At 34.5% G+C, this 24036-nt stretch overlaps 2 protein-coding genes and 2 long non-coding RNA genes across 4 annotated transcripts in view; all 4 read right to left on the bottom strand.

Moving 5' to 3' along the window:
* Nucleotides 1-332: 332 nt before the first annotated feature.
* Nucleotides 333-15827, bottom strand: LOC117689757 (uncharacterized). Its single transcript, XR_010714052.1, has 5 exons — nucleotides 15597-15827; nucleotides 2479-2604; nucleotides 2079-2147; nucleotides 710-822; nucleotides 333-619 (listed from the first exon to the last, which is right to left on the bottom strand). It is a non-coding gene; the product is annotated as an uncharacterized lncRNA (long non-coding RNA).
* LOC136275472 (uncharacterized) lies at nucleotides 11302-14172 on the bottom strand. The gene is made up of 4 exons (XR_010714053.1): nucleotides 13796-14172; nucleotides 13004-13051; nucleotides 11555-11673; nucleotides 11302-11446 (listed from the first exon to the last, which is right to left on the bottom strand). It is a non-coding gene; the product is annotated as an uncharacterized lncRNA (long non-coding RNA).
* Nucleotides 15828-17963: 2136 nt separating the features above from the next.
* LOC117689736 (uncharacterized) overlaps nucleotides 17964-24036 on the bottom strand; it is a 110527-nt gene continuing 104454 nt past the window's right edge. Inside the window, exons 6-8 of the mRNA XM_066086404.1 lie at nucleotides 19524-19571; nucleotides 18242-18360; nucleotides 17964-18119 (exon numbers count right to left, since the gene is read on the bottom strand). Coding sequence (XP_065942476.1) covers nucleotides 18033-18119; nucleotides 18242-18360; nucleotides 19524-19571 — 254 coding nt within the window. The 3' untranslated portion in view covers nucleotides 17964-18032. The remainder of the gene's footprint in view (nucleotides 18120-18241; nucleotides 18361-19523; nucleotides 19572-24036) is intronic.
* The window catches only part of LOC105328323 (uncharacterized), a 49941-nt gene continuing 46905 nt past the window's right edge, over nucleotides 21001-24036 (bottom strand). The window contains exons 6-8 of the mRNA XM_066086403.1: nucleotides 23978-24013; nucleotides 22654-22677; nucleotides 21001-21642 (exon numbers count right to left, since the gene is read on the bottom strand). Of these exons, the coding sequence (XP_065942475.1) occupies nucleotides 21455-21642; nucleotides 22654-22677; nucleotides 23978-24013 (248 nt within the window). The 3' untranslated portion in view covers nucleotides 21001-21454. The remainder of the gene's footprint in view (nucleotides 21643-22653; nucleotides 22678-23977; nucleotides 24014-24036) is intronic.

The following is a 24036-nucleotide window of genomic DNA, read 5'->3' as shown; positions in this document are numbered from 1 at the left end:
AATACGGTGTACATGTATATGTCTTAAACTTATCTTGTCCAGACATTTACAAGTAAAATTTTACGCACAGTAAACCTGTGATAAAATGTCAACGGATAAATTAACAAGAAATCAAATAAAAAATTCGAGACATAGGTAGAAAATAAGATCTTTTTAGTTATTCCAAGATTAATGTTGCAAATTCCAAATTGAAAGTTGGAATTTAAAAATAAATGTATAATGTAGCACTAATACACTTCCATACAAAACAGATAATTAAGACAGATTTCCTAAAAACTGCAAAAAAAATAAAAAATAAAATAAAGATTTTATTCTTTTTAATTCATATGCAGATGCATACATGTTGTAGAGCACACGATTGTCTCTATTCATCAATACGTAAATTAGTGCACATCAGATGATTTATAAATAATTCACATTCACACAAACGAAATTTTTTGTGTTCATCAAATGCAAACTTTTATAAAACAGGAATTTGAAAACATTATCTTCTGCACATTGATCAGAAATATTTGTATATCTGAATAAACTCCTATGGTACGTTCTCAGAGATGCACTGATGATCTTCGCAGCATATTATCTCATTCACCAATGTCTGCATAAAGATGCAGTCTTGTTTCTAAGAATTAAGATAAAGATGCTATAGTACTTAAGTTGTGTAATAGAAAAGCTTTCTTTGAAACCAAAATGCCTCAGTACTGATACTTACCTTCGAACAATGCACTGTAAACGGTGTGTTTCGAATCATGCAAACTTCGCCAAGGAAACAGGTATGATTCCAATCACAGTTTAGATTTTCGTCACACACAGGACACGTCAAAACTATCATTAACATTTCGACATATTTATAAATTGCACAAAAAATGGAAAACCAAAGTATTTTATCGTGTGTTGTTGACCATTCATCTGGTACGGTTAATTCCTCAAACTATTTTAGAATATGCACAGGTAATGTCATATAGTTCAAAACTATTCAAGTTCTTTGTATCACACTTGTAAAACAAATAAGGATTAAAGTATTAATATTGTGCAATGATATATCAAGTAATCAAATGTATCTACATAAAAACTATTATTTTCAATTTTAATTTAAAGAACAAATCTGTTTGGGTGGTCGCTGGTCGAAGTGTGGTTATCGGAAGTGCTACATTATTAAGGTAGTATGGGACATCATTCATATTGTGACGTATTTCCGATCGAAATAAACAAAAAAAATGATGTATAATTTTATAAATGTTTTCTTTCCTAAAGTTGATACCAAGTAGCGTATCACAATGGGTTAGATGTTAACTACAAATCTGTACATATGAGCCCGAATACCGGCGGGGGTTGTATAATTTTAATTTACCTTTCAAAAATTGTTAACACATATTTTATGTCAGATATTGTAAAATTTGAAAATTCAAAAGCGATGAGAGTATTTTGATTATAAAATACTCTTATCCACATTAAAATCGGCAGGTGTTCCATACCACCGTAAGTGAAAAGATATACATGTATAAGCATGTAAAATGGAAACTAATATTTCACTCACTCGTCAGAATATGTTCAAATGTTTATCAACGCACGATTGTGGGGCCCTTCGATTTATTTCATTCAGATCAAAGTGCCATTTGTAGTGTGTTGTGACAATGGCAGGAAAAGTTCATCATTAAATACATTTATTCATGGTGATGTATTTGCAAAAAAGATATTAAAAGATGTCTCTGATTTATTAATCAAATTAGCTTCAAAATTCAATTTTCTCAACAGCTGGTTTTTATTTCATATTTGTCTGAGTGTAATATTTATATTAGAAATCATCATATAGATCCGACATTTTCGATGAAAATATAACAGATGTCATATTTTAAATATTCATTATTAATGCATTCTGTTATCAGGAGCCCAAATAATCACATTTTTAAGTAACCATTTCTTAATCTTAATAAGCACACTATTATTAATTAAAGAGAAAGCAAGTTATGTTTCGTTTCGTTAAAGAAAGTCGAAAATTTAAAAAAAAGACAGAGGAACAAACTGCAATCAGAAATTCTTACTTTAAACTCTCGGGTGAGGAAAACAAAAACATTAATTACTTGTGTTAATGGTACTTGCTGTACTGCCGACAGAAGTCGAAGAGGCCGTCGAAGTTGATACTGTTTGAGCTACCAAGAAAACGATAACTTAACAATGAGCTAGTATTTAGACAAACTGTATAAAAAAGGTGGTTTGTTTGTGTTTGATTATATTTTAATCTTAATCTTATTAGTAGATGTTTAGTAGATGGAAGTTTTCAAAAACTGTTAATAAATTCTGAATACATTTACAAAACGTCTTGTTAAATTAAAAGCTGCAAGGAAAATGCGTTAAAGGATCTAAAACATAAATCATTTTGCAAGGTTATTAAATAATTTTTATTATAAAAAGCATGTAACGCTTTTTAGTGTCAACATACAATGTAGTATGCAAAATATGTAATTTGAATGCAAATATTACCTGTACATTTTCCGCAAAACATTTGGCAGTTATAAGTAGCCCATGCTTCGTGTGATGAACACACTGACTGACCAAGTAAAGCGCAATACGGCGTGGTGTTTGAACAATGAACACTTTTGGATAATGCTTCAAATATATTACATAAAAACTTCACATTTATATAAAAATATATTACATATATTTAAGTGATGTTGTTAAAATGCGTAATAATTCCAAGAAATTATTCATAAAGTGTACGTTAAGCCCAAGTCACATTTCCAAAAACGACCAACAGCCTACGGTTTTGAGACAAAAAATGAGTTTTTTCGATCGGCAGTTGATCAGCCATTGTTTTGTCGATTTCCAACTCATTTTTGTCTGCCGCCAAAGTCGTGTGTGTCAGGCCAAGTTATCTTTTTCTGCATCGTTGAGTGATGTCTATGTTAAAGTAGTCATTGAATACACCGTCGGGCAACCTTCAATCATTATCAGACCATGTGTGTTGTCGGTCGGTCGACAATTTGGTGTTGAGTTCTTCTAAAATGTCGGCCAACAGACCCGATGGGCGACCGAACTTCAACTGGGGGTCGAATGTTCTGCTGGGCAGTTTTTATTCACTGACTGACAGACGGCCGGTGTTGTGAGTAGGACACGAAAGGATCACTTGTATATAACAAAGGACCTGACCTATAAGCTGGATGTATACGGATTGCCATAAACATCTACTGTCTATCAAGAATGAATAAAATATATGTCAGACGGTGTTCAAATTTTACTTAAAGAAACCTCAAATTAAAAGCTATTTTAATAACCCCTTAAATGGGACGCATGTGACGGGGGTCCTCCCTGTCACCGGCACTGATTGATAACTATTGTTTATATTTACAAGTTTATTTACATATTTACAACAAACACGAATTACAGAATATGTAGGAAACACAGGTTATATCACAAATGCGTCCTCACTCTTTAACATCCAAACTCATTCTCTCCTGTCTCCCACGTGTTCCCTGGGTATGGCCATACCAAATCTCTCACTCCTCAGACTCACCCATAACTCAATCAACTGCTCACTTTCATCTCTCAGAACTTTATCATGCACAATAAACAAATGACAACTACAGATATTAACTCAGAAATTATAGACTCATGTTCGCTCTCTCTCACTTGCCTAACGAGCTAAAATGATACTCTTGGGAAACAGGGCTACAACGCCTGCGTCGCGCACCTGCAACCTTATCAAACCTTTCATATGACATTTTTCATCCGACACTTATTAAAGATAATTAACCCAAGGGGATGGCCCTGTAACATACCTCCCCTCCTAAGTGTGGCGTCCCGACACACTATGATAATTAGCCGACAGACTTTCATTATACATGTAACTAAATAAAATAATTGCATTACACATACGTAGCACAAACAATAATACAATACTATTTACGTGCACTTTACAACTTTCCTTTTTTTTTTTTTTTATATATCTTTAATTTTTTTTGTTTCGTCATTTTTTTAATGTAAGTTTTCTCCTGCTACATATATACACGCGTTTGTTTCTTATATATATACACACGTTTATTTCTTAGATTTAATAAAGTCTTCTATAATTTTAAAATTCCCAATTTCTTTTTCGTTGACCCACTGGGTTTTGCCGTTTTTAAATTGGACTAAGTAAAATTTCTCTAATCGCCTGGAGTCGTTTCTTTGTCTCATTAGATCCAGAATTTTTACTATTTCTTGATCATCACCGGTTTCTAACTGTGACGGCGTTTGATCGGGGTCATCATTGTGGTCGTCCGGGCGATCGTTCGGATTGACGTAACTTTTCATCCTGTTTATATGCGACATTAAAGTCTTTGATTTGTTGTCTGGGTCTTGAAGTTTGTACGTCATATTGGACAATTTCGCTAGAACTTTGTATGGTCCGTGCCAGTGATGTGTTAATTTCGCGGACAGTCCTGGTTTGGTTACAGGAGTGTATAACCAGATTTTGTCCCCTTCGGTGTAATGGGTTTCTTTAGAGGCATCGTCGTAATGTTCTTTTTGCTTTTGTTGGTTCTTTTGTAAGTTTTCATTTACTAGGGTATATGCCTCTTGAAGACGGACTTTGGCTTCTTCCTTATAGTCGTCTGCTATGGCATAGGAGAATGTCGGCGGGCAAAGTGCAGCTTCAATAGGTAAAACAGCATCTCGTAGGTGCATAAGGTAAAATGGTGATTCTTTTGTAGACTCGTGGATGGCGGTCCTATATGCAAACAGGATGTACGGTATGAACGTGTCCCAGTCACGTTGATGACCTGACACATACATTGACAACATCGTTGTGAGGGTGCCGTTAAAGCGTTCAACCAAGCCGTTGGTTTCTGGGTGATAAGCAGTAGTAAATGTTTTCTTGGTGTTTGTCAACTTGCAGATTTCCTTCATCAGATTTGATCTGAAGTTTTTACCATTATCTGATAGTAGCTCACGAGGTGCTCCGTGACGACACACTATTTCCTCAACAAAAAGTCGCGCAGTAGTTTCTGCGTCTGCATTGTTTACTGCGAAGACCTCGGGCCACCGGGTTAAGTAGTCACTAAACACAATGATATACTTATTTGACTTGTAAGTCGGTGGAAATGGCCCAAGAACATCTACAGCTACTCTGTCGAATGGTCCATTAACGGTTGGTAGCGGGTTCAGTGGAAACTTTGGCCTGTTCTTTGGCGACTTCTTGGTCGCACAATCTACACATGATTTACACCAGAATTCTATGTCCGAGTACATTCCCTTCCAATAGAATCTTTCTTGAACTTTATCATAGGTTTTCTGGAATGAAAGGTGACCTGCTGTTAAATCGTCATGACAAGCATACATCACTTCATCAATGAGGCTCCTTGGAATAGCAATTTGGCGTCTAATTGCTTGGCGTCGTCTGTGAGATCCGGGCTGCCAAAGATGGTACAGCAGACCATCATGTCCAAGTTCATAATCACCAGATAAGATAACTGTTTCACGAGCTTTCGAAGACAGTTCAGGTAATTCCCCTAGCTCTAAGTATTGGATGATAGCTGCAAGAGAAGGGTCGTTTTTCTGATGGTCGCGAATGTCCTGATATGACCTCTTTGGTATGATATCTGTTTCAGCTTTAGCACAGGTGGTCGCCACTGAAGGTTCTGCAGGAATTCGAGATAAAGCATCTGCGTTTTGGTGAGCTTTTTCTGGACGGTGTTTAATGGTTATGTCATACTCTTGAAGAGTTAATGACCAGCGTGCGAGACGACCAGCGGGATTCTTGATGTCCATAAGCCACCGTAATGGATTATGGTCAGTAATCACAGTGAATTTACGACCAAATAGATAGTGTCTAAAGTATTTCACACCCCACACAATCGCAAGCGCCTCCTTTTCGATTACTGCATAATTCTGCTCGTTTGGTTTTAAGCTCTTACTTGCGTAGGCTATAGTCCTCTCGCCATCGGGTCCATCTTGCGCTAGCACTGCACCAATACCAGTGTCGCACGCATCAGTGTACAGAACAAACAGAAGCGAGAAATCTGGGTATCTTAGTATAGGATAGCTGGACAAGGCCTCCTTGAATGTTTTGAATGCACTTTCACAGTAACTATCCCATATGAATTCAACTCCTTTTCTTAAAAGTTTGTGTAAGGGCGCAGCCTTACTAGCAAAGTCTTTTACAAACTTCCGGTAGTAAGAAATAAGCCCAAGGAAGCTTCTGAGTTCACTAACATTTGAAGGCTCGGGAAAGTTGTGAATTGATTTTACCTTGTCCGTGTCCGGCGATATTCCCGTTGCTGAGATCTTATGTCCAAGGAACGCAACTTCGGTTTTCCCGAATGAGCATTTCTGGGCTTTAAGCTTTAACCCCGAGTCCTCGAATCTCTTTAGCACTTCCTCGAGTCTTTTGACGTGGTCACTGATGGTTTCAGAGAAAACGATTACATCGTCTATGTACACAAGGCACGTGTTCCACAGTAATCCTGAAAGCACAGAGTCCATAAGTCTCTGGAAAGTCGGAGCACTGTTGCACAGTCCGAATGGCATATAATTATATTCGTAATGCCCTCCGAAAAAGGAAAACGCAGTCTTCTCTTTGTCGCTCTCCTTAATTGGAACTTGGTGGTATCCTTGACACAGATCTAAGACACTGAAGTACTTAGAATTGTTAAGCGCATCTAACATATCGTCAATCCTCGGAAGAGGGTATACATCCTTTTTGGTGACCTCATTTAGTTTACGAAAGTCGATGCACATGCGAACTTTGCCATCTTTCTTCGGCACTAGGACGATTGGAGCTGAATACGGGCTCTTTGACGGTCGTACGATTCCGTTAGCACACATTGTTTCTATCTGAGACTCCAGTAATTTTCGCTGGCTGTGAGGAATTCTGTACGGCCGCAAGTGGATGGGTTTGCTGTCCCCCGTATCTATCGAATGGTCAACTAAATTGGTCCTGCCTAATTCGTTGTCATTAAATGCAAAAACTTTTCGGAACTTATTTAACACCTTCATAATTGACTCACGCTCCGTTTGATCTAAATGTTCTATTACATAGAGATCGTTAACTGTTATATCTTTCTCGCCAGGCTTCACACACTCACTGACTTCAATTCCGTTTAAACTTTCACCCTGATATGCACCTTCCAAACTCTCACTGACTAGATTCGCATCGGGACTGAATGAGACGCGCTCACCATTTGTATACAAAGAATCATTGGCAACATCAATGTAACATGCACAATCTTTAAGAATATCTAGTCCTAAAATACAGTTATATAGGAAATTCCTAGCAACAAATGCATTGTAAACAATGTCAGTCTTTTCGCCAATTCTAATTCGAAAGTCACATTTTCCAATTATATCGACTCGGTTGCCCGTAGCCGATGTAATGCTCACCCCTCCAGCCGGCGCCATGGTACCCTGGTCTGCGAATTCTTCACTCACAATTGTGACACTGGATCCGGTGTCGATCAACATTGAAGCACTTTTATCATTCACATCTCCTAAGATTTTGGCGGTACAAAATTTAGGATTCAACTGACATGATACAATATTTTCACATACATATTTCACAATTATATTATTTTCACTATTCCCGGAGGAATCGAATTCTTTCACTTCGCGCAACCGGCTCTCTTTCGGAGGATGTTTAACTTCCGCTAATCCTTTACCTCCACACAAAGGGGCGGAATTTAGTTTCCCGAATTGGTGGTTCTTTGCTCTTTACATCGAACTGCGATATGTCCTACCCGCTGACAGTTGTTGCAGATTGGCCTTCCATCCGTTGTCCTAAGGTTCCGGTCAGACCTGGGCTGCAGTCCACGGCCTCTTCCTCGCCAGGATCCTCGGACGTTCTGTCCCCGGGTATTTGAGGTATATTGTCGCTGGGAAGAAATGCGCCCTATCTCGGTAGCCATCACTGATACCTGGGCTGAGAGGTCTGCGATGGATTTCTCCAGCTCCTCTGTTCTCTTAGGTTCGTGTGACATAGCTGCCACTCTTGTCCTCGAGTTGTCCACAAGAGAGTTGTTACATTCCTCTCTTTTCGCATGACGAAAAGCTTCCTCAAAAGTCTTTGGGTTTGAAAGTAAAACAAACCTTTTTATTTCAGGTCTTAACCCTTGAATGAAATGTTCTTTGGTAAGAGTTTCTTTTTGTCGTCTTGGCATGTCCATGTACGCACGTGTGGCTAGCTTTGTTATATTTGCGGCATAGTCGTCAACAGTTTGGATCTCTGCTTGTCTGTATCCAAAGAGGTTTGAGTAATACAATGACTGTAGCTCTTTTGGGATGAACCGTTCCCGGAGAGAGTCACAAACAGAGCGATAATCATCTTTTAAATCATCGTCTAACGATTCGTAATAATCTGCTGCCTGGTCTCGGAGGAACGCCGGTATTGTGACACACTTCCTGCCGGCGCTCCAGAAATTTGCTCTGGCGATCCGGTCAAAGTCTTTAATCCAAGAGTCAACATCTTCGTCTAACTTTCCGTAAAAAGGAACGGGCCTAACTAGAGTTGATGACTTCGGCTCTGGTGTAACTTCATTCACAATTATTTCTTCGACAGGCTCTTGCCTCTTTTTCTTCGGCATTTTGTTCCTTTGTCCTTTGGTTATCCCACCGCTGCCACCATAATATGTGACGGGGGTCCTCCCTGTCACCGGCACTGATTGATAACTATTGTTTATATTTACAAGTTTATTTACATATTTACAACAAACACGAATTACAGAATATGTAGGAAACACAGGTTATATCACAAATGCGTCCTCACTCTTTAACATCCAAACTCATTCTCTCCTGTCTCCCACGTGTTCCCTGGGTATGGCCATACCAAATCTCTCACTCCTCAGACTCACCCATAACTCAATCAACTGCTCACTTTCATCTCTCAGAACTTTATCATGCACAATAAACAAATGACAACTACAGATATTAACTCAGAAATTATAGACTCATGTTCGCTCTCTCTCACTTGCCTAACGAGCTAAAATGATACTCTTGGGAAACAGGGCTACAACGCCTGCGTCGCGCACCTGCAACCTTATCAAACCTTTCATATGACATTTTTCATCCGACACTTATTAAAGATAATTAACCCAAGGGGATGGCCCTGTAACACGCAAAATATGCCAAAACCGGCTACAGATCGAAATCTTTTTTTTTTTTTTTTGAATCACACGATTGGCCGATATGCAATTATGTCAAAATTTTTGTTCTCAAGTATTATTAAACTAATTCTTTGACACACAAATCTTGGCTTTATTGAGTTTAATTTTCATGCTTGTTAAAAGTGCGTTGGTGGCAATTACAATCGTATCATAGCCTCCCCCTTGCATTTAGAACTTATGGTATCAATGCCTATTTTTACTCAGAGAATTTTACAGGACCCAATTTTACAATACCCATTTACAGTTTTATAAAATCTGACATTTTTCAGATTCATCCGGTTAATTTGATTGCATAATTCCCATAGATTTTGTTTAGTCGTATGTTTCAACCTATATTTAATCGACAAACGGCGTTTCACAGCAGAATTCCTGGACTTTTTCCCTTATGGTAATTGAATATATGAAAGTTGTTTTAACACAAAACCAATCTTGGAGATAAAAATATTAAGCATTAAATTATCTAAGGTGAGAAAATCAAAATCAAATTTTTAATTGTAAATCAGTTGTCAAAGAGATTAATCTAATTCACTTTCTTCTATTTGAGGGTTGTTTTTCCACTTGTCTCGGAGATGGATTGCTCGGTACAAATAAGAATCCACCCGCGAACGAACAAAGGAAGATGACAATATTGAAAACTAACATACTGACAGAGACGTTTCTATTTGCCTTAAAAGTGCGCCACATATGCATGCAGCTCTAGATAAGGTCCCAAAAGGTCTTTTATGCTCACAGGGGGTCACTTATGTAGACTACTGTGTTAAGGATACCTTTTTCGTGTAGTTGTCTAAACTATGTTTTTTATTGAATTTATAATTCAATACTATTGTGAGTTTGAATGTTTTTAATAATTTATTTTACTCTTTGACATTGACATGACAGCATTAGGCAGTGCAAACTTAGGTGAAAGACTTTATATGTTTGATAACCTTTGTTCGGGTTGTAAGCAAAATGAGGTGATTCAAACACATAGATCTTGATTGACGGTATATAGTATCCTTCACTTGTACTGGGCTATCAACGACACATAAACATAAACATAAACATGACGGTAAGGTTTGAATCCAGTACTTATTCGACAAATCACGGTCTCTCTCTCTCTCTCCCTCTCTCTCGTTTAACGATTTCAATAACGTTTATATACTTAAGAACTTAAGAAAACTTAAAAAAAAGTGAACAGATCCTAAAAAAGATGATATATTTCCCACATTTCTTCCCACATTTGTTTTATTCTAAATGCGGATGTCTTCTGTTAACAAGAGGCCCATGGGCCACATCGCTCACCTGAGCAACAATATGTGTGATAAAATCAGCTTCACGGAGTCGTATGGAAACTATCTGGACAATGTAGTTTTCATGCAGACCCTGTATAAATAAAATTCCATTATTTTACCCTGGATATTAATATCTTATGTTTATAATCAAGTCCCTTTTGTCATAGGATGATTTTATATATATATATATATATATATATATATATATATATATATATATATATATATATATATATATATATATATATATATATATATATATCACCTGTTGAGCATTGCAGTTCTCAAAAAAAAATCCTTAACAATTGTTTATAAAGGGATATGAACCTACATCAGACATCAAACAATTGTAAAATTAGAATCCCAATGAGGCCCAACCCTACGCCTCAAGATTTTGATTTGAATGAATTTAAATCTACATTGTCTGAGGTTACTTTCAGTAAAGTTACAGCTTTTTTAGGCAAGTGGTTTTTAGAACAGATTAAAAAAAAAAATTCTATCTATATACCAATGTATATTTTTGCCCCCCCCCCCCCGTGTTGTGACCCCATCCTACCCCTGGGGTTCATGATTTGAACAAACTTAAATCTACCATACCTGAGGACGCTCCCACACAAGGTTTCCTGGTCGATTAATTTTTGAAAAGATGATTTTAAAAGATTAACACTTTATATTCCTATGTAAAAGTTCAACTCCCCCCTCCCTTGGGGCCCCACCCTACCCCCGGGGGTCATGATTTTCACAAATTTGTATCTATACTATATAAAGATGCTTCCTAACAAGTCTCAGCTTTCCTGGCTACTTGGTTTCTGAGGAGAAGATTAAATAAAAAGGTGTAAACTAAATAATAAAGCACAAGTCAAAAACACATTTATACGTATAGGAATTCTTTCAAACTTCTTTATTTATAACAGAACTTATTTGGGAACATTTCTCAAAATCATATTTGCAGTTGTACTTCTATATTATGATATTATTGATACACTGAATATCTTTACAACACAAGATCTCAGGTACAAACATCTTCATGAAGTTGCAGTCGTTTTTCTAAAGAGAAAAATACGTTTGAGTGATACATGTATGAGTATGAAAGATCATAACATGGTTTATCAACTTTAATATAAAACAATTTAAAAATGTACCACAAAAAATTACCTCGGAACAATGTACAGTCAGGGTCCTGTTAAACTGTCTTATCATGCAAACTTCACCAGGGTAGCAGTCCCTTGTCCACGAACAAATTAAATTCTCGTCGCATTCAGGACACATTAATCCTTTAAAAACAATAGTTCTGTTTAATTATATGACGTATATGTAAAATTTTTATATTTTTTGTTTCAGAATTCGTTGCATTTTTACATCATGTTAAACTCTATAAACACGATCACATCTACGTACATTGAGTATTGTTACATGTAAGAAAAAAAGAAAAACCACAAAACCCGTGGCTTACGCCGAAAATCGCCATGTACACTGCTATTTCAAATTAAACAGACATTCTATTATGATTAATAAGAATTTTATATTTCAAATTATGTTATCGAATGGTTTGGAAGGGAGACGATATTTACGTTACACAGTCTGTTTTACTTGAAATGTGTCAAATAACGTACATTGTCGAGGCAGGTTGGTTGCCTGATGAAAATAATGCTAAAAATGAAGAGATAATTACCTTTAATACGAGATCAAATCATCTATCATTAAGCCCTGAGTAACACAGACCATTACTCTAATCAAAGTAGATGACTCAAATCAAAACAGCTTTAAAAAATCATGTATAAATATTTAAGCCAGCGTTGTTTTCAGTTGTTGTTGTATGAACAAATAACTATATTCAGATGTTTGGAAAATAATACATTATCATATCTTCATAATTCCCAAGCCCTCATGCAGTAAAATTAATTGTTTGTTATAGCAAACGACAATCTTTTACAATGTACGTCGAATTCTAATTATAGTTTTGTAACTCGAAAAAAGCAAAATCTTCGTTAATGTTTAACCTTTTATAAAACTATTTCCTGTTTGTTTCACAAATACTTATCATATAAATGAATAGTGTCCAGATATCGATTTCTTTACGCCCAACTGCACACCTTAAACTCGTGGCGGACGTGAAGTATTTCTTTCATGGTCTTTGTATTTTTATGTATTTATTTCTTATTCTATGTGCATATTCTGTTTGTAAATAGTGCATTGACCAATTTATTTGATGTTAGTATTCTCCAGGCTTAAAAAAGTTCGTGAAATTTGATAATATCATCACGACCGAGTAACACGGTGAAGCAAGATTTACGACCACTTCAACGAAGTACTTCCAACCATGTAGAGGTTTGCACCCGATATAGGAGTTGAAGGGACAGCAGTGATGAAAGAAACATATAACGGACAGCGGCTATTTATGAGCGGTGTTCAGCTTTAATGATGTTTAATTAATTCAAATGCAAATCGCAACTTTTTCATTCTAATGTAACAAAAAATCTTGAGACTTCCGAATGGGTACATTATTATATTAAACCCCAAGACGGTTTGTTCGCTGTCACATGACCCTCTAGACCAATTAGATGGTGTGCTATACAGAATTATTATAATTAGGTATAATAATACCTGTTGATGTTGTTGTTGTCAATGTTGGATGAGATGTTGACAGAGGAGCTACAAAATGAAGGTTATGAAATAAAACAAATAGTGCTTTAAAAGAGATAAATAGCATAAACTACTGAAGAAATATAATATATTTCATATCAAAGCATCATCATATTTTGATGAGATTATAAACATTTTATTGTTACTTTTAATAGTAACTATATCTAATGTTGTTGTGTTCTCTTGGGCCGTTTTTATGTTATCATCGCACAATTGTATGGCCCTTTGATTTAATTAATGCAGATCAAAGTGCCATTTGTAATGTGAAGGGGAAATGGCTGGAAAAGTTCATCATTTAATACATTTATTCATGGCACTGTATTTGCGAAATATATAGAAAAAAGTCCCCGATTTTTTTATGGACCAAATTAGCTTCAAATGCAATTTACTCAACAACTGTTTTTTTATATTTGTCTGAGCATCATATAAATATTCGGAATCACCCTATATGTCCAACATTTTTCATAAAATATTATGACAGACGTCATATTTTAAATGTTCTTTTTCAATGCATTTTGTTATCTGGAGACCAAATGATCACATCTCAGTTTCATTTTTAAGCACATTTTTTTTTATCTTAATGAGCACGCTATTATTCATTTAAAAAGATAACAAGTTATGTTTTGTTTCATTAAAAAGAGTCGAAAATGTAGAGAAAATTACAAAATGACAGAGAGAGGAACAAACTGCAATCAGAAATTCTTACTTTAAACTCTCGGAGGAGCAAAAAACAAAAACAAACAGTATAATTACTTGTGTTAGTGGTACTGGCTGTACTGCCGACAGAAGTCGGAGAGGCCGTCGTAGTTGATACTGTTTGAGCTACCAAGAAAACGATAACTAAACAATGAGCTAGTATTTAGACAAACTGTATAAAAAAAGGTAGTTAGTTTGTGTTTGATTATATTTTAATCTTAATCTTATTAGTAGATGTTTAGTAGATGGAAGTTTTCAAAAACTGTTAATAAATTCTGAATACATTTACAAAACGTCTTGTTAAATTAAAAGCTGCAAGGAAAATGCGTTAAAGGATCTAAAACATATTAATTATTTTGCAAGGTTATTAAGTAATTTTTATTATAAAAAGCATGTAACGCTTTTTAGTGTCAACATACACTGTAGTATGCAAATTATGTCATTTGAATGCAAATATTACCTGTACAATTTCCGCAAAACATTTGGCAGTTATATTTAGCCCATGCGACGTGTAATGAACACACTGACTGACCAAGTAAAGCGCAATACGGCGTGGTGTTTGAACAATGAACACTTTTGGATAATGCTTCAAATATATTTCATAAAAACTTCACATTAATATAATAATATATTACATATATTTAAGTGATGTTGTTAAAATGTGTGATAAATACTAGAAATTATTCATAAAGTGTACGTTAAGCCCAAGTCACATTTCCAAAAACGACCAACAGCCTACGGTTTTGAGACAAAAAATGAGATTTTTCGATCGGCAGTTGATCAGCCATTGTTTTGTCGCTTTCCAACTCATTTTTTGTCAGCCGCCAAAGTCGTGTCTGTCAGGCCAAGTTATCTTTTTCTGCATCGTTGAGTGATGTCCATGTTAAAGCAGTCATTGAATACACCGTCGGGCAACCTTCAATCATTATCAGACCATGTTTGTTGTCGGTCGGTCGACAATTAGGTGTTGAGTTCTTCTAAAATGTCGGCCAACAGACCCGATGGGCGACCGAACTTCAACTGGGGGTCGAATGTTCTGCTGGGCAATTTTCATTCACTGACTGACAGACGTCTGGCGTTGTGAGTAGCATCACACGAAAGGATCACTTGTATATAACAAAGGACCTGACCTATAAGCTGGCTGTATACGGATTGCCATAAACATCTACTGTCTATCAAGAATGAATAAAATATATGTCAGATGGTGTTCAAATTTTACTTTAAGAAACCTCAAATTAAAAGCTATTTGTATAACCCCTTACATGGGACGGAAAATATGCCAACACTGGCTACAGATCGAAATCTTTTTATTTTTTATTTTGAATCACACAATTGGCCAATATGCAATTATACTTAAATCTTGTTCTCAAGTATTATTAAACTTATTCTTTGACACACAAATCTTGGCTTTATTGAGTTTAATTTTCATGCTTGTTAAAAGTGCGTTGGTGGCAATTACAATCGTATCATAGCCTCCCCCTTGCATTTAGAACTTATGGTATCAATGCCTATTTTTACTCAGAGAATTTTACAGGACCCAATTTTACAATACCCATTTACAGGTTTTTTTAAATCTGACATTTTTCATATTCATCCGGTTAATTTGATTTTTAAAGCATAATTCCCATAGATTTTGTTTAGTCGTATGTTTCAACCTATATTTAATCGACAAACGGCGTTTCACAGCAGAATTCCTGGACTTTTTTCCTTATGGTAATTGAATAAATGAAAGTTGTTTTAACACATAACCAATCTTGGAGATAAAAATATTAAGCATTAAATTATCTAAGGTGAGAAAATCAAAATTAAATATTTACTTGTAAATCAGTTGTCAATGAGATTAATCTAATTCACTTACTTCTATTTGAGGGTTGTTTTTCCACTGGTCTCGGAGATGGATTGCTCAGTACAAATAAGAATCCACCCGCGAACGAACAAAGGAAGATGACAATATTGAAAAATAACATACTGACAGAGACGTTTCTATTTGCCTCAAAAGCGCGCCACCTATGCATGCAGCTCTAGATAAAAACCCAAAAGGTCTTTTATGCTCCCAGGGGGTCACTTATGAAGACTACTGTGTTAAGGATACCTTTTTCGTGTAGTTGTCTAAACTATGTTTTTATTGAATTTATAATTCAATACTATTGTGAGTTTGAATGTTTTTAATAATTTATTTTACTCCTTGACATTGACATGACAGCATTAAGCAGTGCAAACTTAGGTGAAAGACTTTATATGTTTGATAACCTTTGTTCGGGTTGTCTATTTGCCTCAAAAGCGCGCCACATATACATGCAGCTCTAGATAAGGTCCCAAACGGTCCTTTATGCTCCCAGGGGGTCACTTATGTAGACTTCTGTGTTAAGGATACATTTTTCGTGTAGTTGTCTAAACTATGTTTTTTATTGAATTTTTAATTCAATACTATTGTGAGTTTGAATGTTTTTAATAATTTTTTTTACTCTTTGACATTGACATGACAGCATTAAGCAGTGAAAACTTAGGTGACAGACTTTATATGTTTGATAACCTTTGTTCGGGTTGTAAGCAAAATGAGGTGATTCAAACACATAGATCTTGATTGACGGTATATAGTATCCTTGACTTGTACTGGGCTATCAAAGACACATATGCGTAAATCTCTCTCATGCACTGCCCACTGAATTCAGTAAATGGGATTGAAGTGTGTTCAATTTGAATAAAGAAAATATTGATTCTAAAAGATTCGAAAAAGAGGCCATTTAAATATCTTCTATGAAACAAATTGTAAATTTTATTCTTGATAAAACTGTATTATTTTGCATAAACATGACGGTAAGGTTTGAATCCAGTACTTATTCGACAAATCACAGTCTCTCTCTCTCTCTCTCTCTCTCTCTCTCTCTCTCTCTCTCTCTCTCTCTCTCTCTCTCTCTCGTTTAACGATTTCAATAACGCCTATATACTTAAGAACTTAAGAAAACTTAAGAAAAATTGTACAGATCCTAAAAAAGATGATATATTTCCCCCATTTCTTCCCACACTTGTTTTATGCTAAATGCTGATGTCTTCTGTTAACAAGAGGCCCATGGGCCACATCGCTCACCTGAGCAACACTATGTGTGATAAAATCAGCTTCACGGAGTCATATGGAAACTATCTGGACAATGTAGTTTTCATGCAGACCCTGTATAAATAAAATTCCATTTTTTTTACCCTGGATATTAAGATCTTATGTTTATAATCAAGTCCCTTTTTCTAATAGAATGATTTTATATCTATATCACCTTTTGAGCATTGCAGTTTTCAAAAAAATCCTTAACAATTGTTTATAAAGGGATATGAACCTACATCAGACATCAAACAATTGTAAAATTGGAATCCCAATGAGGCCCCACCCTACTCCTCAAGATTTTGATTTGAAAGATTTAAATCTACATTATCTGAGGTTATTTTCAGTAAAGTTACAGTTCTTTTTGGGCAAGTGGTTTTTAAAACAGATTCTTTTAAAAAAAATTCTATCTATATACCTAAGTATATGTTTGCCCCCCCCCCCCCATGTTGTGACCCCATCCTACCCTGGGGTTCATGATTTGAACAAACTTGAATCTACCATACCTAAGGACGCGTCCTCACACGTTTCAGGTTTCCTTGTCGATTAGTTTTTAAAAAGATGATTTTAAAAGATTAACACTTTATATTCCTATGTAAAAGTTCAACCCCCCCCCTCTTGGGGCCCCATCCTACCCCCGGGGGTCATGACTTTCACAAATGTGTATCTATACTATATAAAGATGCTTCCAAACAAGTCTCAGCTTTCCTGGCTAATTGGTTTCTGAGAAGAAGATTTTAAAGATAAATTCTATGTAAAACTTCGACCCCCCCCCCCATTGTGGCCCTGCCTTACCCCCGGGCATCATGATTTGATCAAAATTGAACCTACACAATCTGAGGATGCTTCCACACAAGTTTCAGCTTTTCTGGCTACATCTTTTTTGAAAAGAAGATTTAAAAAGATTCACAGTATATATTCCTATGTAAAAGGTCAACCCGCTATTGTGGTCCCACCCTACCCCCGGGGGGTCATGATTTTCACAACTTAAAATTTACACTACATGATGATGCTTCCAAACAAGTTTCAGCTTTCCTGGATGATTGGTTTCTGAGAAGAAGATTAAATAAAAAGGAGTAAACTAAATAATAAAGCACAAGTCAAACACATTTATACTTATAGGAATTTCTTCATACTTCTTTATTTATTACAGAACTTATTTGGGAACATTTTTTCAAATTCATATTTGCAGTTGAACTTCTATATTATGATATGATTGATACACTGAATGTCTTTACAACACAAGATCTCAGGTACAAACTTCTTCATGAAGTTGCAGTCGTCTTTCTAAAGAGAAAAATACGTTTGAGTTATACATGTATGAGTATGAAAGATCGTAATATGGTTTATCAACTTTACTATAAAACAATTCAAAACATAAAAAAAGTACTACATGTACAAAACATTACCTCAGAACAATGTACAGTCAGGGTCCTGTTAAACTGTCTTATCATGCAAACTTCACCAGGGTAGCAGTCCCTTGTCCACGAACAAATTAAATTCTCGTCGCATTCAGGACACATTAATCCTTTAAAAACAATAGTTCTGTTTAATTATATGACATGTATTTGTAAAAAATTTATATTTTTTGTTTCAGAATTCGTTGCATTTTTACATCATGTTAAACTCCATAAACACGTTCACACCTACGTACATTGAGTATTGTTACAATGAAGAAAAAAGAAAATCCACAAAACCCGTGGCTTTCGCCGAAAATCACCATATACACTGCTATTTCAAATAATATGTAGAGGATTAAACAGACATTCTATTATGATTAATAAGAATTTCATATTTCAAATTATGTTTTCGAATGGTTTGGAAGGGTGACGATATTTACGTTACACAGTCTGTTTTACTTGAAATGTGTCAAATAACGTACATTGTCAAGGCAGGTTGGTTGCCTGATGAAAATAATGCTAAAAATGAAGAGATAATTACCTTTATCATATCTTTATAATTCCCAAGCCCTCATGCAGAAAAATTAATTGTTTGTTAAAGCAAACGACAATCTTTCACAATGTACGTCGAGTTCTAATTAAAGTTTTGTAACTAGAAAAAAAAATCTTCGTAAGTGTTTAACCTTTTATAAAAAAAAAAATCCTGTTTGTTTGACAAATACCTATCATATATAAATGAATAGTGTCCAGATTTCGATTTCTTTACGTCCAACTGCACACCTGAACTCGTGGCGGACGTGAAGTATTTCTTTCATGCTCTTTGTATTTTTATGTATTTATTTCCTATTCTATGCGCATATTCTGTTTGTAAATAATGCATTGACCAATTTATTTGATGTTAGTATTCTCCAGGCTTGAAAAAAGTGCGTGAAATTTAATAATATCATCACGACTGAGTAACACGGAGAAGCAAGATTTACGACCACTACAACAAAACACTTCAAACCATGTAGAGGTTTGCACCCGATATAGGAGTTGAAGGGACAGCAGTGATGAAAGAAAAATATGGCGGACAGTCGCTATTTACGAGCGGTGTTCAACTTTAATGATGTTTAATTAATTCAAATGCACATCGCAACTTTTTCATTCTAGTGTAATGAAAAATCTTGAGACTTCCAAATGGGTGCATTATCATGTTAAATCCCAAGACGGTTTGTTCGCTGTCACATGACCCTCTAGACCAATTAGATGGTGTGTTATATAGAATTTTTATAATTAGGTATAATAATACCTGTTGATGTTGTTGTTGTCAATGTTGGATGAGATGTTGACAGAGGAGCTACAAAATGAAGGTTATGAAATAAAAAAAATAGTGCTTTAAAAGAGATAAATGGCATAAACTTCTGAAGAAATATAATATATTTCATATAAAAGCATCATCATATTTTGATGAGATTATAAACATTTTATTGTTACTTTTAATAATAACTATATCTAATGTTGTAGTATTCTTTTGGGCCGTTTTTATGTTTATTAGCGCACAATTGTATGGCCCTTTGATTTAATTAATGCAGATTAAAATGCCATTTGTAATGTGAAGGGGAAATGGCTGGAAAAGTTCATCATTAAATACATTTATTCATGGTACTGTATTTGCAAAATAGATATAGAAAAAAGTCCCCGATTTTTTTATGAACCAAATTAGCTTCAAATACAATTTACTCAACAACTGGTTTTTTTTATATTTGTCTGAACATCATATAAATATTCGGAATCACCCTATATGTCCGACATTTTTCATAAAATATCAGAAAGACGTCGTATTTTAAATGTTCATTTTTAATGCATTTTGTTATCTGGAGACCAAATGATCACATCTCAATTACATTTTTAAGCAACCTTTTTTTTAATCTTGGTATGGACACTATTATTCATCAAAAAAAATATAACAAGTGATGTTATATTTCATTAAAAATAGTCGAAAACATAGAGAAATTTACAAAATGACAGAGAGATGAACAAACTGCAATCAGAATTTCTTACTTTAAAATCTCGGGTGAGAAAAACAAAAATAAACATTAATAATTACTTGTGTTAGTGGCACTTGCTGTACTGCCGACAGAAGTCGAAGAGGCCGTCAAAGTTGATACTGTTTGAGCTGCCAAGAAAACGATAGCTATACAATAAGCTAGTATTTAGACAAACTGTATGATTTAACTATTTACGTAGAACTTATTACTTAAGATACATAAAATAGAAAAGCCTTTTTTGAATAAGTTAGCTAATCTGGGGATGATATAAAATCACATATTCTAAAAGCAAATTGTGCAATAATAAATGTGCCTCTGAATACAAGTTTGACTTCTAGATGTACTTCTAATTGTGCTTTCATAACATGTGTCATTTATTTTTTTTTTTTATGTCACTAATTCTTGCACCCATTTTTCAGAATCCTGTTTTTGTAAACTGCTCAACCTCGCCCGGCTATGGAGGCCTTTCTTTGGCCCCCAAGGTACAGTACAAATAAACTTGATAATTTGACACTAGATTCTTGTCTAATAGCAATTACCATTTATTTCTATGCAGAACTTAATTTTTTCTTAAGACCCAATTTGCATTCTTCTTTACATACGTACTTGTGGTTCCCGCTGCCCGAGAAGTTGTTATATAAATATTAAACAATGACTACCACTTAAAATTATGTAATAATGAATTTTTGTTGAACAAAAATGGGTCTTTAACGATCTCCGATCCTCTGCATTTCATAACATAACTCTAAATTATCCGGGTTTTGTTATTTGTACCATAAATCTGTCTTTTAAATAGACAATGTCAATTAACCTTGTAGTGTTAATGTTACACTCAACTCTTCAACAAGTTGCTTGGCTGCGTGACTCCAGGGAAACCTACTTCATAAAGGTAAAGGGGATCGAGCCACACTGCGCCGGTACGAACCTTTTTTTTTCTTCTAACTTTATCTGAACTTTTATATTTACTTCATTTTATCCATTCTGGCCAAAATTGCAATAACTTCGTAAAATGCATAGAAACCATCAACAAATTTCTTCCTATTTTATTTCGAGGCTGAGGATCGGAGAACCTTATGGTAATGAACAATTAAAGACATCGGGAGTTAAAATGAATTGACATATCTTTTTCCCGTACTTTAAGAATGTTACAGAATTGAAAATGAAACAACTTCAATATCAAATAGTAGAACAGTTATATGAATACATATCTCGAAATTAACATAATTTTAACTTTAAACCTAAACTTGACCTTATCAATACTACAGAAGCATTCGTTGTTAACACAGTCAATGTGGTCCACAGGACACGGCATGGTGAAGGTCGGAAACGTAAGATGGGTGTTCTGTTGGTTACAGTCCAACCTGGTGGCACATGTGGCGACTAAAAGAGGTTCAAATTGTTCAAGGATCAGTTTCAAATGAATTTTGTCAATGTACATTGTTTATCATAGTTGATGTTAAAAACTGTTTTTGCAACGATCGGGCAACAAATATGATAGCTTAAAAAGTTCATTGGTTAAAAATAATATGAAATAAATATACTACAAGCACAAACATATATTTGCTGTATATAGTTTTCAGTGCTTGACTTCAGGTAGTTCGACACAAAAGTGCTTTCATATTGTTTTGCACGCAAAATCTTTTTTGATTGAACTTAAACAATTTCTATTTTTATAGGATCTTTATAACCGATAAATCTTTAAAAAGGCACTTATCGCATACACGGAAAAGAAGTGTTAGACAATAGTTTTAATTAAGTGGATTGGTCCGATTTTAAATTAAATTTAATCAGCACTGTAAACCAATGATTTTGTGGAGTAAATGTATAATTTTACCCAGGGTTTTTGTCAAATAATTACGCAATACATGTATATCTAAGAAAAATATATGTACAAGTCTGTTTTCAAAAGATTCCGTCACATAAAAATATTTGCTTGGGTATGGTTTAATCGCAAGTTTTGAATGTGCCCAAAAAACGTATGATATTTTTAAAAATTGCTTGTTTTGGATAATTAAAACAAAACTGCATATTTTTTAGAAATTTTCATCCAGTTTGTTGTTCTTACAATGATGGCTGACTTAACAAAAAAATTCATTTACTTCATATATCTCTATCTTTGAAAGGAGATCGGTCCGGATAGTATAGATATGTGAAAATTATTGGAATCAATAACCAAAAATCGGATCATGCAGCTTTTAAACATTCAAAGGTAGGTATAATTCAAAATCGTTCAAATTTGAACCAGTCCTAATCGAAATAAAACTAGAAGCAATTTAGCAAGAATAACGGGTTGCTCTTTTATATAATAATTATGCTTCACAACAATAATTTCATAAAAATTATATATATGTTGGTTTATTGACATGTGACACAGTGACAAATCATTCTTACCTGATATTGTAGGGGGAGCTTCAGCTGAAAAGAATGATAAAATTATTTTTGATTTTTTAACAAATTATCAACCCAGTGACGTTATAGTGCATATATTTATTTAATAAACTTGTTATATCAAAGAAACATTTTCAAGGTAATTCATCATTCTCATTTACGCCAAACGAACAGTAAGGCATTCAAAGAAAGACAAAAAAATATTTAGTTAAAGTGATTAGTGTTGAATTAGATGTTTATTCAGGGGCTACTTTTGCAAAATTTCAGGTGAAAAATCAGATTCATAAAGAAAATTAAAAGACCACCAAGAATGTATTAGCAATATACAAAAAGAAAAGATCACAACAAAAGACGGCTAGTGTCAATGTTATTCTCATCAACTTTTAAACACCAAAAAAACATGTTTCCTTACTTTCTTTGAGTCATTTATTCTACTTTTTCATTCAGAAGGGAATCTTGTCTGCTCTGCTCTAAATGATATTTGTATAAATAATAAATATATATATATATATATATATATATATAATTATATATATATATATATATATATATATATATATATATATATATATATATATATATATATATATATATATATATATATCTGGCATAGAGACCAGAGCGGATAAGATGCCCCTGTGTTCTTTATAGTCAATTTAAAAAATGCCAAGTGAAAAACATAACAGGGAACTGCTTGGAGAGAGAGATGTGATGCTGTTTCATTCCGAATTTAGCTCAATGATAACAAAAGACGAACGGGCCAAACCGCTCACCTGAACAAAAGTTCTTGATTCTCTTTCTGAATATTTATATATCATAACTCTTTTAAACTATTGTAAAACTCTCACGGTTTCGAACATAAAAACAATATTGAAATAGGAAATCCTTGAACCTCTTTTTGACAACTTATCTTAAGATCTAAGATGCATCAACTGACCAATATTATTATTCTAGGCCCAACGTATCAATAATAACAAAACGAAAAAAATTCATAATGAGAAAAAGTTCAAAATATGGAACTGTGACCTATATTTGAATTAAAAAAGTTGAGATTACAAAATATTTAATATAACAGTTAGTGTAAATATAAGAATTTTGGTAAACAAAAAAACTTTTAAGACACACACACCAACTATATTTTCTATTTCGTGGTTATTATCCTCTGAAAAGGGTAAGACCCTTCTTTATAACAATTTAGAATTTCTTGCCCATAAGGATAGTTTCATAAAGTTTGGTTGAATTTGACCCAGTACATGTAGTTTGTTGAGAAGATTTCAAAATTGTACAAGAATGCATCGATCATAATTGCACAAGGACTAGTACTTACTTGTGTTTGCAATTGGTACCGAAGCTGTTGTTTGATCTATGAAAAAGGAATACTATATT

The sequence above is a fragment of the Magallana gigas genome, chromosome 5 (assembly GCF_963853765.1).
Source record: "Magallana gigas chromosome 5, xbMagGiga1.1, whole genome shotgun sequence".
Taxonomy (NCBI): Eukaryota; Metazoa; Mollusca; class Bivalvia; order Ostreida; family Ostreidae; genus Magallana; species Magallana gigas.
Note: the sequence above shows the minus strand (reverse complement) of the source record. Positions and strands in the feature narration are given on the sequence as shown.